Here is a 14,030-nt window from a genome sequence, read left to right on the forward strand (position 1 = left end):
TGATTGGTCGTTGTTGACGCCCTCTGTGGGAGGAGCGGTTGGGGGGAACTAGACAGGAGGCTAAAAAGGTTTTGTGCATCCTGACGGGAATGGTAGTTTTTTATTGGCGTATGTCGCCGGTGTCAGTGCGAACGAATGCTTGGAAGGAGACTACGTGTCCCAGGATGCTCTGCGACAGTCTCGTCTTCCGATTGTTGTGAATATGTATCAGAATGTTAATGATTCGCTGCTGCTAAATTTGGTCAAAGGAGTCACCTCGCCAGAGCGTGTTGTTAGAGCTGGTCAGAGCGGTGGGTTTGGGCTGCTGTTGCGGTTTCGCGTTATATTGTTGCGATTTGCCAGAGTTGGAAAGGAAAAGGAGAGGATTTTTTTTAAAAAAAGGGAAAATAAAAACTCGTTTGATCAAGACCGTGTTTCTTCATTTTTAATTTTTAATTTTTTTTTTACAAAAGGGGAGGGAGAACCAGAACCATTTAAAGGGGAAGGAAGAAGGAAAAAAAAAACCACAACAAAAGGTTATTGCACGTAGCTATTTGAGGACGCGCATAATTGCTAGGGAGAAAAGACGGGAATAACAAGCGATTCTTTTTCATCTCGGGAGTTCTGAAAGAGGAGGTTGGTTGTTTTTTCTTCTCCTCCTCCTCCTCCTCCCTTACCGCGCTCCTCTCTCCTTCGTTGCGAAGGGCCAAGCAACTAAGATCGATAAAAGTTTTCAAACGGAAGAGGCGGCTGCGAGAGGGATCTTGGCGAGAGGATCCGATCTGGTATGAACGGAGTTGTCCTTTGCTTTTCCTTTGCTTGCCGTTTAGGGGGACGGAGAGAGGGGCAGCCGCAGTGAAGGCAAGAGCCGACCCGGGAATCGAAAGCGAGCCGAGGGAGCTGGCGCCGCCGGGAGCCGCCAGCAAGAAGCCTTCCGAAAGCCGAGAGCTCACCGCGGAAGCGGTCCGCGCGCGGGGCGAGAGGAGCGCCGAGGCCCTGGGCGTGGGAGCGCAGCAACCGGGAGAATCGACCGGGGCCTCACCGGCGATCATGCAAGCCGGGCAGTGACAGCCTCTGTGGAATGTTGTTCGGCTTCCCTTTCGCCGGGGAGAGAACCGCCGCCACTTCCACCTCCACCTCTTGTGTCTTCTTCTTCTCCTTCTTCACGCGTGTCCGCGGGGTGGAAGAGCCCGGGCAGAGCCGGAGGCGCTCTCCCAAGCGCCAGTGTCGGGCAGCTCCGTCTCCCTCCTCCATCTCCTTTGCATTGTTGCCGTTCAAATCAATGAACCGAGTTTCCCGGCTGGCCCAGAGCACCCACTAAATCGGTTTGGATGATTCGCGATCTGAGCAAGATGTACCCTCAAAGCAGACACCCGGTGAGTAGCGGCGAGGCAGGGCGAAAGGGGGGGGGTGGGGGGGTGAAGGAGCCCCCCCCCCGGTGGCGACTGATGGCTCCCGTGGGGAGACGACACCCACCCACCCCCACCCGCGAAAGTCTTGTTTACGAAATGGGAGGGGCGGAACCGGGAGCTGGCGGCGGGGGACCGGCGAGAGAAAACAGATTAGGGACGATCCGCAAGAATAAAGAACAAATCTCTTTCCTCCACCACCCCCTCCGCCTCCCCGTTTGCCTCCTGCTTTGAGACCGCAAACGAGGGGAAGGGGGGGGGGAAGCGACGGGGAGGGAGAGTTGGGTGAAACAATTGAGTTGTAGCCATTTTCTTATTGTTGTCTTTTTGGCTTTCCAGGCTTACGCGATGTCAGGGAATTATGTTTACATTACTTCCGTCTTGCTAGCCTTTGCAAAGCTTCAGAGGCGATCTGGAGTTGGGAGCGCGGAGCTTGCTTAAATTTGAATTCGGTTTCTGTTTCTGGGTGCGCTGTCCATTTTTTGCCCTTTGCCCTTCCCGTTCCCTCCTCCTCCTCCTCCTCCTCCTTTTTATCCTGATTAATAACCCCCTCCCCCCAGGGGCAACTGTTGTCTACTTTCACCTTACTCAGCTTTGTGATTGTGGGTGCTTTTGTTGGCACTGGAAAGATGAGCAATCAAAGGCAAGGCGCTCCCTCAATTAGAGAGGCTTACTTGAGGTGTGGACAAGACTTAGACTTTGTGCTTGTGTAGGGCAAGGGCAGCTCTTGTGATGAGGAAAGGGAGGGGAAAACATGTGTGTGTATGTGCGTGCACACACCTTTCCCAAAGTGAGTTTTAATCGCTTTTTCCCATCGGTGGCGGGTGAGGTGACTTCACTGGGTGTGTTGATAATGTGTTATGTGCACACCAGCAGGCTGGCTTAAACACAGGAGTAATTAAAATATTTTATATTCTGATGACCGCTTCTAGGCACCGCATCAGCCTGCTCAACCCTTCAAATTCACCATTTCTGAATCCTGTGATCGGATTAAGGAGGAGTTTCAGTTTTTACAGGCTCAGTACCACAGGTAATTAAATTGTGTTTACTTTCTCTGATCTTGCAACTTGTTTCCAGTTCGGCTTTCTTGCATCCTGTTTCCCCCTAAAATTCATGGACGTGTATGGGAGTGTTCTTTACACAAATTGTACACCTATCAGTATGAAGAAAAGAAGGTAGCTTTTTCAGTCTAAAGACTTTTGTAGCCTTGAAGGCTGTTCTTTTCAGTCTTGCTTGGGATGCATCTCTCCCCTTTTAAAATTGTTCTTTTCAAAAGGTAACAGCCCCACCAGAAAAAAAGACCTTCTCCTACTTTCTGAGGTCTTAGCTTTTATCAACCTGTTTTATCTTGTTGTCACAGACTGACTTAAACTGCGTCCTCTCTTAGCATAACAAGGTTCCCAAATATGACAAGTGTGCTTTTAAACATGGTCCCGAATATATTTGAAAACCCTTTATCCAGAGCACTTTACATGTCTCCCTGAATTTACCCAAACAGAAGAAATCTTTTTTTCCTCCCTGAAGCTTAGCCTTGGCAGATCTGTTACCAACCTATAAATAAAAGAGCTCTTATGAGTTCAACAAAGCACGATCAGAGAAGCTGTTTCAGAAATGGGAGCTTTGGAAAGGAGGAGACTAACATTTCCCACCACCTGCTCCTCAAGTTAGGATTGCAAAGGGGGAAAGAAAAAAAGGAGTGTGCTTTTTGCCCCCCCCCCCTTTTCTCCTGGTTGCATTTTGGTTTAAATATTGTTTGGGTGGTGCATTTGTTATTGCTCATTTTCTTCATTGGTGATGTGACAGTGGATGGTATCAAGTGCTGATTAATTAGACCTGGAGCTGGAGTGTTTGCTCATTATCCTTGGGGGGGGAGAGACTTTATACTTATTTTTTTTTTACAAGCAAGATCCCCCACCCCGTGTGGTTTGGTTTATTATTTTTTCTTAAGTGGGAAGAGTGCAAGAAAGGGTTTATTGCTCACAAGATGTCGCTTGTGGATGCTGTTGTGCTGCTTTCTTTGAAAACTGAAAACCTTTCAACTCTTTTTGTCTTCGAGTGGTTTAAGTTACATTGTCTGTTTGAGGGCAAGCAAGATCACACGGAAAAACCAGTTTAGTGGTCTTTTTGAAAGATATTTTTACAGTAGCACACAATGTTACGCTTTGGACACAATCAGCTTTCTCAGTTTTGGTGTTTAAATATTTTTTGCCCTCTCTTCCCCCCCCCCCCCCTGCCACCCTGAAGATGATTTGTTTTGCTCTTTTTCCACTCTCCTCCCAAATACCTTGTCCATTTGCTTCAAAAAGTTTTCTTATATCTTGTCTGAGAAAAGACCAGTGTAATTGTCAACAAAGGACACAAAAGGGATGTTCAAAATTTTTTTTTAAATAAAATTTATCAACGTTACATAGGTGACTTTCAGGGAATTATTATATATATATATATATATATATATATATATATATATATATATATATATATATATATATATATATATATATATATATATATATATATATATATGATATTTTAAAAGGGATGTTTTCTTATATATTCAGAGATGGTTGTCTTTTGTCTCTCTTTCTCCCTCTCCTCCCCCTCCCAACAGTTTAAAGCTAGAATGTGAAAAACTGGCCAGTGAAAAGACAGAGATGCAGCGACATTATGTCATGGTAAGCAGCATAACCAGTTTCAGAGTGTCTGTTTTATTAGTTTGGTCTTTGAACAGATCCAAATGTTCCAGTTGCTGCAGGCAGCTAGCTAGGATGCTGTCAAGAACGAAGGTGCCAGGATAAAAGGCTGGGTTTGAAACCCCTTTTTTGTATGCTTAATGTTGATAGTCCAGGTGTGAAATTTCCCTTTTATGGCTGCTCAGAGTCCTCTTGGACCTTTTTATGATCAAGCTTCTCTTGAAAGAGATAGATGCCCTCCATGGGTCCTGCAAGGCTGAGAGTCCTTTAAGATTGCACTCTGTATTTAAAGTGTACAGAATCATTGCACCCCTTTATCTATTGACTGATGGGAGTGATGTCTGCATTTTCATACAGTTTCAAAGGGAAAGCTGACAGGTTTATGCTATTCCCTTCCCTTGAGATGTGGAATAGTCCTTTATCTGTGTGTCAAAGGAAGAAATGTACATTAATAGACGTAAGGGAACCGTTTGCTCACATCTTAATCAGGTTTTCATTCTTAAACCTGTTGCTTATAAGCAGGCTTCATGTTTAATTGGAGATGTCAGCTATCAGAAGGTTGGAAAATATTTAGATACTGTTTTTATTTGCCGGCTTGTCCAAATTCCCTTTATCGGTAATTGGCAGATGATGGTGTTTCCATACCTAATTTTTCTGATAGATCCTGGTAACACCCAAAGAGCTGTTTTTTAAAAAAATCTGTTCCTCTGTAGTTAGATGGGAAAATAATTGCTTTTTTATGTGATGGAGTGACTCAGTTTTAAGGAGGACAGTAACCTTGAGAGATATGCTGCCTTCTAGCCAAAGCAAAGCTATCCATCAAAGCTTATATTCTGGCTTTCTCTTATCTAATGTGATTCGTACATATGGTGCTATCTGGCAAAATTGAGCAACCATTTGGTGCAAGAAAATACAATGATGTAATGCGGTAGCTTTGCCTGTGTGTTGGTTTCATAAACAATATAATATAATATAATATAGATGCAGCTATTCTATTTTTAAATATAAAATATAGGGCTTCTATTATTGCTTAATTTTAATGCATTTTAATGTCTGCTTTTTAGCATTTTCAACATTTTAGCATTTTTATACTGAAAATGTGTATATGTGGTTATCTAATACTTAATAATTGGATTTGCCCGCTTGCCAGTATTTAAGTGAATACTTTCCTTTTTTGGAAATTTGATCAGTGTAGAATTAAAATAGACAACAATTAGATGTGTTATGATAGGAAAGACGGAACATTTAACTTTTAGCACAATTCTTCAAAAGTCTACATGTTGGTCGCTATTGTGTCCTTGCCAATTCTAACATAAATCAATGTTCTTTTTTCCCCTTAGTATTACGAAATGTCGTATGGGTTGAATATAGAGATGCATAAACAGGTAGGCAAACTAGATTTTTGACTCTTGCCTTGTGGTTAAAAAAATTGCTTGTTGTGTTTTACTCAATTCTGCAAAATGTGATTGTTTCAGCAGACTGAGGGAGCCAGTTTTAATTATTTTATGAGACAAACCCTTCTAGCCATGCCTAAGAGAAACTGTTGTTTTATACTAACAGCTGTCTAACTAATGCCTTCTTTCAAGTATTTGTTGCTTGCAAAATCAGGATTGTAGCTTAAAGTTGTTTATTGTCAATTGCTGCCTTTTGATGCATATACCAACTCCCACCCTAAAGTAAATCTATCGTGAATGAGTAGTTGTCTTTATTTTAAGTGAAACTATATGTAAGTAGATAAGCTTATCAGGATACATAGATTAAAATGTTGCAAAAATGAATTGTTGCTTCTTCCTTTCTTCTTTCCTTCCATTCATTAATTTATTTACTCAATCAATCGTGCCTGAATCTGTCTCTTTTAGAACCAGATATTGTTCATGTAAATGATTCCATGCTGAAGTTTAGCATTGGGTTTCAGTCTAGCAGTTTGGCTAAGTTTAATAAGTTGTTAACTGATTAATAAGCATAGCCTCATTGATAAACAAAGGGAAAAATTTCCTGACATAGACCCAAATATTTTGATTAGTTTTACAATAAGAAATTTTTCAGTTTCTATATTACCATGATTTCATTTTAAAAGCATTCCTAAATAAAGTTACTTTTTAAAATCCTCCTAAAACAAAGTGTGGCAAGGGAAACATCAGATTTATTTGATCAGTAGGGAATTCTAAACTTGAGAACATTTAACTTGAAATTCTACTTGTGAGTTCATCCTATAATTGCACAATTTATGAGGATAGTGTAATTAGAAACTTGCTACACTGGCCAAAATATCAGTGTATTTCATAATGCGTTTTATTTCAAATCACTGTCTTGTGATATAATGAACTGTGTACTATCAATATTTAATTGTCTCTAGTTCAGTGTTGGAAATATGCACAGCTTTTGAAATTAATACTTAAGTCAACAAATGGGTACTGTAAGTGACAGTCAGGTGTATAACCTTTTATGAACCTTGTCTTTAACAAAGGGAAACTTTTTGCTGAAATTAATTCCAAGTTCAGCTTTTTATCCTTTTAATGCACTAGAATAAATTACTATAACTTGTATAAATAGGATGATCGCCAAAACTCATATGTATCATCCATGTATAGAGTTTCCCACAGGTGTTCCCAATCAGCCACCAGCCAGTTGTTCCACGTCTCATATTTACACCGAGTAGTTAAATAAGTGTACTGATACTTTCTTTAACATATATGTTAGAAATAAAAGGTTTGGTTGAAAAGTCACTGAGGATTCTGGAGGCAGGGTGGAAAAATAATAGCACTTTGTAACTTTTATTTCCAAAATCTTACTTTGTAAACAATCTGTATTAGGGGATTGAGAAACTTCTCCATTTTATACCTAAGATGGTTTTGATGGAGTGGGTTAAAATGAGGCTACCATTTCCTCCACTTACTCTCCTTTCTATAAGATTAGTGATATAAATGCTACATCTTCACAAAACATATCTTAATACTTTTTCCATCACATGCTATAGATGAATGGAATGCTTCATGGAAGGATATTTTTTTTAAAAAAAAAATCTTTGTCCTCCTCTCTCTGCTGTTCAACAAGAGGGATTGGTGATGTGGATTCAAATATGTTTTTCCATCCAAGCTTCGGCTGTAACATTCTTTTCCGACCCTTTTCATCTGATATTACAGAAATACTGAAGGCCGCCCTTTCAAAACCTTCAAACCTCCACCTTAAATCCTTCCATCTTGTTCTTCCTCTCCTGATCCCTCCCCACCCCCCTCCTCCACCTCCTACAACCCAGTTCAGACTGACTGATCTGCTTTGGGGATTATTTGTGGGTTTTGTTTTTCAATTCAATCACATAAAAAAAAATCCTGAGGGCAGTTTATCACATTATGGAATCCTTGCAGCTCGGCAAACCACCAACTTATTATATTTTCTTTCTCCGTGCCCCTCCTCCACCTCCCCACGCCCCAACACAAAGCCGAGAGACCTATCCATCTTTATTTGTTTTCCTAGGCAGATAGCCTTGGTTTCTTTCAGCTTCTTTTCCAGATGTAGTGGCTGGATGCCCTTGTAATGGAAAGCAGGCAATAATGCGTCTGAGTTGCCCTGCGGCATAATTGGGTCTAGTTCTCTAGATAAGGTTAGGCTTATTCGCTTATTGGATTTGCGTCTCAAAAGTGGGGCTCCCTGGAGTCCCTGGAAGTACCCTAGTAATTGGTGACCCTGATATTTGAAACCTTTGTGTGTGTTTTTTTTTTCTGTTGAGGCATCTGTTCTTCTTGGCTGCTCCCGGCCACAGAGTATTTATTTTTAGAGAAATTTTTCATTGGAACCGAAAATGATTGCTGTGCTGGTGTCAAATCTCTGTGATTTACCAGATTGATCAAAGGATAAATGCATAGAGCATTTTCTCTCTCTCTCTCTTCCCCCTCCCTCTCTCTCTCTCTCCCTCCTCCCTCTCTCTCTCTCTCTCTCTCTCTCTCCCCACATGGACTTCAGGGTGGGGTGAAAAGGATGTGGTATGGTTGCTTGCGTCCCCCATCTCTTTTGCTAGGCTGATCATCAGTCATCCCGTGTTGGTTTTGATAGAAGACTATTAAAGTGAAACCTATGGGGAATTTGTCATTCTGAAAGGAAAGCTAATGTAATTAGTACCAATTAAAGTACATTTAGTAAATTGGATTTAATCTTAATTAAGCCTGCATAATGTTGCCAATTTTTAACAATTATGTTTGAGAACATAATTAATTTAGATTTTGGTAACTGGGTAAATAGCATTAGACTGATAAAATGAGTTCTCTGAATTATTTTGGTCTTTTTAAAAATAATAACAATAATAATAGAAACTAACAACCTGGTGTGTGGTATAAAAGCCTAAGTGTTTAATTTGTGTTTAATTTTTGCTTTCCACAATGTCTGCTGATACCAGTAAGCTGCCCTAGAGGCATTTCAGGGTCTCAGATTGGGGCACGGGGTGGGGGAGGGAGGAGATAGCATGCTTTTGCTCCAGAATTGGGCAGAGAATGCCACTGTTTCTCCTTCTGACTGGATACTGTTGAAGCTATGAATATATTTATCTCTGTTGATAGTACCTTGAAAATTCTCTGGATCTCTCCCCTCCCCAATATTTTATGCCTTATGAATGTAAAAAGCAATGTGTAAATGTGGTTTTCCAGGATAGAAAGGTATAAAAAAATAAATGGTGTGGGATACGCTATAGATTTTTGCTACATTTTCTTCCTTTTTTCTTCTTACATGTCTGAATTCCTTTGGCTCATCATTCTTCCCCCCTCAATTTCTGAGCTTTGCATAATGGTGCTTACCCCAAAAGGGAATAATGTGTGATGGGCATGCATATATGTGTGCCATATATTATAGTTTTTTAAAAAAATCAGGATTTTGTTGCATAAATTTGAATGTTATTTTTGTTATGCTAAGTAGATTGTCATACTGCATAAAAATATTCTAAATCAGAGTTTGTGGGTTATTCCCTTATAATGAGAATCAGCACTTGGCTACAGATAAGACACTTGCAAATAGGACTGGTGGGAAGTCAGTTAAATTCATTAGACTTGAAGGAAATCTCAAACAAATCTCTTTCCCTTTATTTTGTCTTTGAAGAAATCAGAACTTGAAGCTAGGCATATTTTGAAAAAATCGTTTCGAAGGGAATTTCAATCCATTCTTTGCTCCTTTCCCCCCCTTTTGCTCCAATCTATGTAAATTTTCTTCCAGGTCTTAGGCAACAACCTTTGGAGTGCTACTAAAATATTAATTAGGCTGAAATGAAAGGGCTCTGGCCGGCTGATAGGATATCATAATCGTAGCTGCCGTAGTTGATGGTAAATGATGATAAATGGCATTAGGAACCTTTTAGCAAACTGTAATAACTACACAGAGGGAAGTGGTATGGATTTGCATTATATCTGATACCCTCTGGTACCAAGTGGATTGCCAATACTGCTTGTTTAGCATTTTCTAAGGGCAATAGGATATTGATTTCTGACTTACAAGGAACAGCTCTATTTTCACCATTGAAAAGTATTGCGGGTTGTTAAGACGAAATAGACTTGAGGAGGCCTGACTGCTGCCCATCATGGAGCGAATAAAGCAAAACTGCCAAAGCATGGCGGTGCAGTGAGATGGGGCCCTCAGCAATTTGTTGCTATTAATTTACCATGCTCGACAGCAAATCAATCGGCATCTACTTCATCTGCTGGAGAAAATGCTGTCCAGGGCAGATAAAAGGCCCCGGCAGTAGTACAGGGAATAGGCTGGATTGGCCGAGCGGAGGCGGCAGTTAATGTGTAAATAAGTGAAATCAAGGCTGCTGTTGCTGCAGAGGAAGCTGTTTTTAATTAGGTTGGGGGCTTTTATATGGAGCTATTTAAGAAAAGAGCAGAGTAGAGCTGTGGAGGGTTGAGGTGGGGGGGAGAGAGGAGATTTATTGCTGACGGCAGTTAATATATGGTTTGTATGACAACCTAGCCTTGAGTCCACTTACTGCTTGGGCTTGGGTGAATTATTGCATCCAAGACTTAGATGGGAATCCATTTGTTTAATTTAGAACCAACCAACCCCTCTTATTCAGCCCTGAAGTTATAGGAGGCTGGTTATTGAGAGCAGCTAGTACACAGGTAGTCCTTGACTTACAACTATTTGCTTTACTGACTGTCTGAAATTACAACAGCACTTGAAAAAAATGACTTATGAGCAGTTTTCACATGAATGTTCCCTCCCCACAGTCAGGTGATCAAACTCCAGGTGCTTGGCAACTGGCATGTATTTATGATTGTTGCACTGGCCTGGGGTCATGTGATCATTTGTAAACTTCCCAGTCAGTTTACGAAAGCAGTGTCGATAGTAGAAGCCAGATTTGCTTAATGACCACATGGTTCACTTAACAATGGCAGTGATTTCCTTAACAATTATGGCTCGTTAAGATCGGAAAATGGAGCAAAGCTCACTTAACAACTGCCTTGCTTAGCGATGGAAATTTAAGGCTCAATTGTGGTTGTAGGTGAAGAGTTACCTATATTCTGTGGGATATCTAAGAAAGACTGATAAAAGGTTAGCAAGGTTGGGTGAATGCAGGACCTCTGTAAGGGCTCATCCCCTGATCCATCCAGTGTGGGTCTAGGACAACTTGGCATGGAGAGCTTATCACAGCCAGCTCACTGCCGCTAGCTTGCCACTGCCAAGTTATCTTGGTCAACTCACTACCACCAAGTCGCCACAGGACAACTCCACATGGCCACTTTGCCATGAAGATAATTTGCTGCAGATGAACAAGGGAACAGGTGGGCAGAGCACAGAGTGCTGGTGGCAGCTGGGGGTTCCCATTTTCACACTCCTGCTGCCGCCCCTGCTGCCAAACTTTGAAGAGACTGGGGACGGTGGCAGTGGTGGTTGGCAGGGCAAATGGTGGGGATGTGATTGCCACCACATACTGTACCCAGCCTCTTTGGCCTGGAATTTGGTGCAATGGAAGCAGCGGCAGCATCAGGGTGTGTGAAAATGGGATGCTCCCGGTTGCTGCTGCTTCACCACTGTCCATCCCGCCTACTGCCACCATCCCTAGCTTCTTTGACCTGAAGCTTCGCAGCAAGAGGTATATGTGTGTGAAATAGTAATGCTTTTCTCTTACCTTCGCTACCGGTTCGCAGCTGGGAGAGCGCATGCATGCTCATTTCGCTCGTGCGTGGTGCTTTTGCACTTTTGCGCATGCGCAGAGCATCTGTGATGACATCTGGGCGGTTGGGCGGAGACTCCCTCCGCTGCCGCTACCGGTTCACCTGAACTGGGGTGAACCAGCAGAATACCACCTCTGGTGTGAACATGGGAAGCCCATCTGGTTAGTCAACTGTTCAGCATTCCCTCCATGGTGGATTGTCTGCATGGCGAGTTGGCCATGTGGAGTTGTCCTGCAGCAACTCGACAGTGATGAGTTGGCAGAGGTGTCTTGGTGGCGGCAAGCGGGAAGCAGTGAATGGGTGATGCCGAGCTGTCCATGCTGAGTTGTCCCATTCCACCCAGAGTAGCCCACTGCTATTTTTCAGTCGATTTGGCATACCTGCTAGTCCAGTGGTCTCCAAACCTTGCAATTTTAAAACTTGTGGACTTCAACTTCCAGAATTCCTCAGTCAAGTTCGGAGACCCCCATCTTAGTCCATCATGGAAAATGCTTGCTTATTTTCTCCCCCGCTTTCCCTACCAAATTAATAGGAATGCCTGGGGCTACTTCCTTGTCTGTGAGTACATTGTGAAAGGTGCTTTATATGCTAGCAACTGTTCCAAGTCACTATTATTATTTGCTTACTTGTCACAGTACAGGTAGTCCTTGACTTACAAACAGAATTGAGCCCAAAATTTCTGTTACTAAGAAAGACAGTAGCTAAGCGAGTTTTGCTGCATCAGTAACACAGATGTTTAAAAAAAATCTGGTTTTGCTTCTTACAAGGCCACAAAAGGTGATTGCATGATCATGGGGCACTGTAACCATCATAATATGAGCCAGTTGACAAGCATTCAAATTTTTATCATGTGTCCATAGACATGCTGCAGCTGTCACGAGTGTGAAAAATGGTCATAAGTCATTTTTTTTTCCAGTGGCATTTTCACTTCGAAGAATCACTAAACAAAAGGTTGTAAGTGGAGAACTACCTGTAGAAATGACAACTTGCTCTCCATCCTAGAAATGCCACATATTGATCAATGTAATGAGTAATTTCTCTTATTGATAAGACTCTTTTTACATTTGTGCAAATTTTGTAAAGCCTACAAATAACTCCAGAAAGGAGGAGAGGCTTTTTTTTATGTGAAGAGATGATCACGGTGTGAAGGCTGCACTGTTGGTTGTAACTCAAGGGTTTAGAGGAGTGTTTCTCAATTTCTTCAGCAACTTTAAGATATATGGACTTCAACTCCCAGCATGCTGGCTGTGGAATTTTGGGAACTGAAGTCCATGCCTCTTAAAGGTTGAGAAATACTGCTGTAGAGAGCAGACACTCTTTTGTAAGCATTAATGTGTGCTTGCTTTCAAGAAGCTATTGTATCGGAAAGTTTCTGTTCCTCTATCTATTCTCATAAACATCTCAATGATCGCTGGAGATTAAAACAAGATCACTTTGTAATGTTCTGTTTATTTGACCGGCTATTTAGCCAGATGTTTTGGATTGTAAATGGGACTGTATGTGCGAGTAGAACTACAAAAAGTACATGTTCAGTATTGATTTCTGGTTGGAGATGTATTGTTTTCTATTTGAGAAGAAGCTGGAAAACCAGCTAAAATTACAGTGTTAAAATTTGCTCCCCATTTTTAAACTTTAAGAAAGATTTATTCAAGTTATAAGCAATGAGAGACGAGTACTGTAGGACTGTAAAGCAAAGAGGAAGTAGATTAGAAATGCAAAGGTAAACACCAATGACAAAACTTACTTATCTAATTGAAAAATATAAAGCAAGAGCTAATGAGCAAAAATGACATTCAGAATTTCCTCATTTAAGAAGATCTATCCTCCACCTTAAAATTGGTATGGTCAAACTGTATCTGACTTTGAACTCAGGCAGGTCTCCTATTGATTCAGCTTTTTTAAATAATAATAATATGGAAATATTAATGGCAGTGGAGCAATGGCATAAGCAAACTTGCAGACACCTACATAGGAGAGGAGGAAATTATTATTGGAGATTAGATCATCCAATCACTTCCAATCAAAGGTGTAGAATTTTAGATTAGATTTTTTAAATCTAATCAATAATTTTTAGGTATGCCTTCAGCATCCAAACAGTGTAAAAAGCAACCCTATGGAGTAATAACTCTTAGGAGAAGAATATTTCAACAATAGAGTTAGAGTTACTGCATACACATTCTTAAATATAAATTATTCAAATACTTTTTTTTTATGGGGAAGGAGCCTTTTAATTTCACTGCTGCCTCTCTGTCTCTCCCTTTTTAGCATGAGCCTCATTTTCCTGCTTCTAGAGAGAAGAACCATTTGAATAATTACATTTTCTTTTAATTGGGAAGAATGTTTATATAAGGTTACATTGTCCCACAGGGATGCATAGTGAAGAAGGTATCTAGTTTGCATAATTGGGGATGGGCTGTACTGCATGCATACATGCTGTTTGATCATAGGCTCCGTGATATATTTTTTTTCTTAGCATGGATTTCTGGCTGCCTTTTAAATGCATACAAATGTTGGCACTGCGTTATCTGTTGAGTGCTCATGATTGCTTTGTTTCTCAAACCAGAAACAACCTACGGTTGACATGCCCACATCTTTAAATACCAGTGCTACAATTCTACAGTGATATGCATAAGCAGCGTATAAACATGAAAGTATCTTATTATCTTTTCATGACAACCAATTAAAATGGGGGAGGCAACATTAGACCAATATTAATTTATCAATAGCAATTGTTATTTGCCATCTAAGAAATGGGAGTAATTCCAGTAGTGGCGTTTTCTATAGTAAATACTGCAAGT

The 14,030-nt window shown here is 41.1% G+C and overlaps 1 protein-coding gene across 1 annotated transcript in view; it reads left to right on the top strand.

Moving 5' to 3' along the window:
- Positions 1 to 256: 256 nt before the first annotated feature.
- Positions 257 to 14,030, top strand: part of TLE4 (TLE family member 4, transcriptional corepressor) — a 166,720-nt gene continuing 152,946 nt past the window's right edge. Inside the window, 4 exon segments of the mRNA XM_032213115.1 lie at positions 257 to 1,355; positions 2,321 to 2,418; positions 3,997 to 4,060; positions 5,419 to 5,463. Of these exon segments, the coding sequence (XP_032069006.1) occupies positions 1,311 to 1,355; positions 2,321 to 2,418; positions 3,997 to 4,060; positions 5,419 to 5,463 (252 nt within the window). The 5' untranslated portion in view covers positions 257 to 1,310.

The sequence above is a fragment of the Thamnophis elegans genome, chromosome 3 (genome assembly GCF_009769535.1).
Source record: "Thamnophis elegans isolate rThaEle1 chromosome 3, rThaEle1.pri, whole genome shotgun sequence".
Lineage (NCBI taxonomy): Eukaryota > Metazoa > Chordata > Lepidosauria > Squamata > Colubridae > Thamnophis > Thamnophis elegans.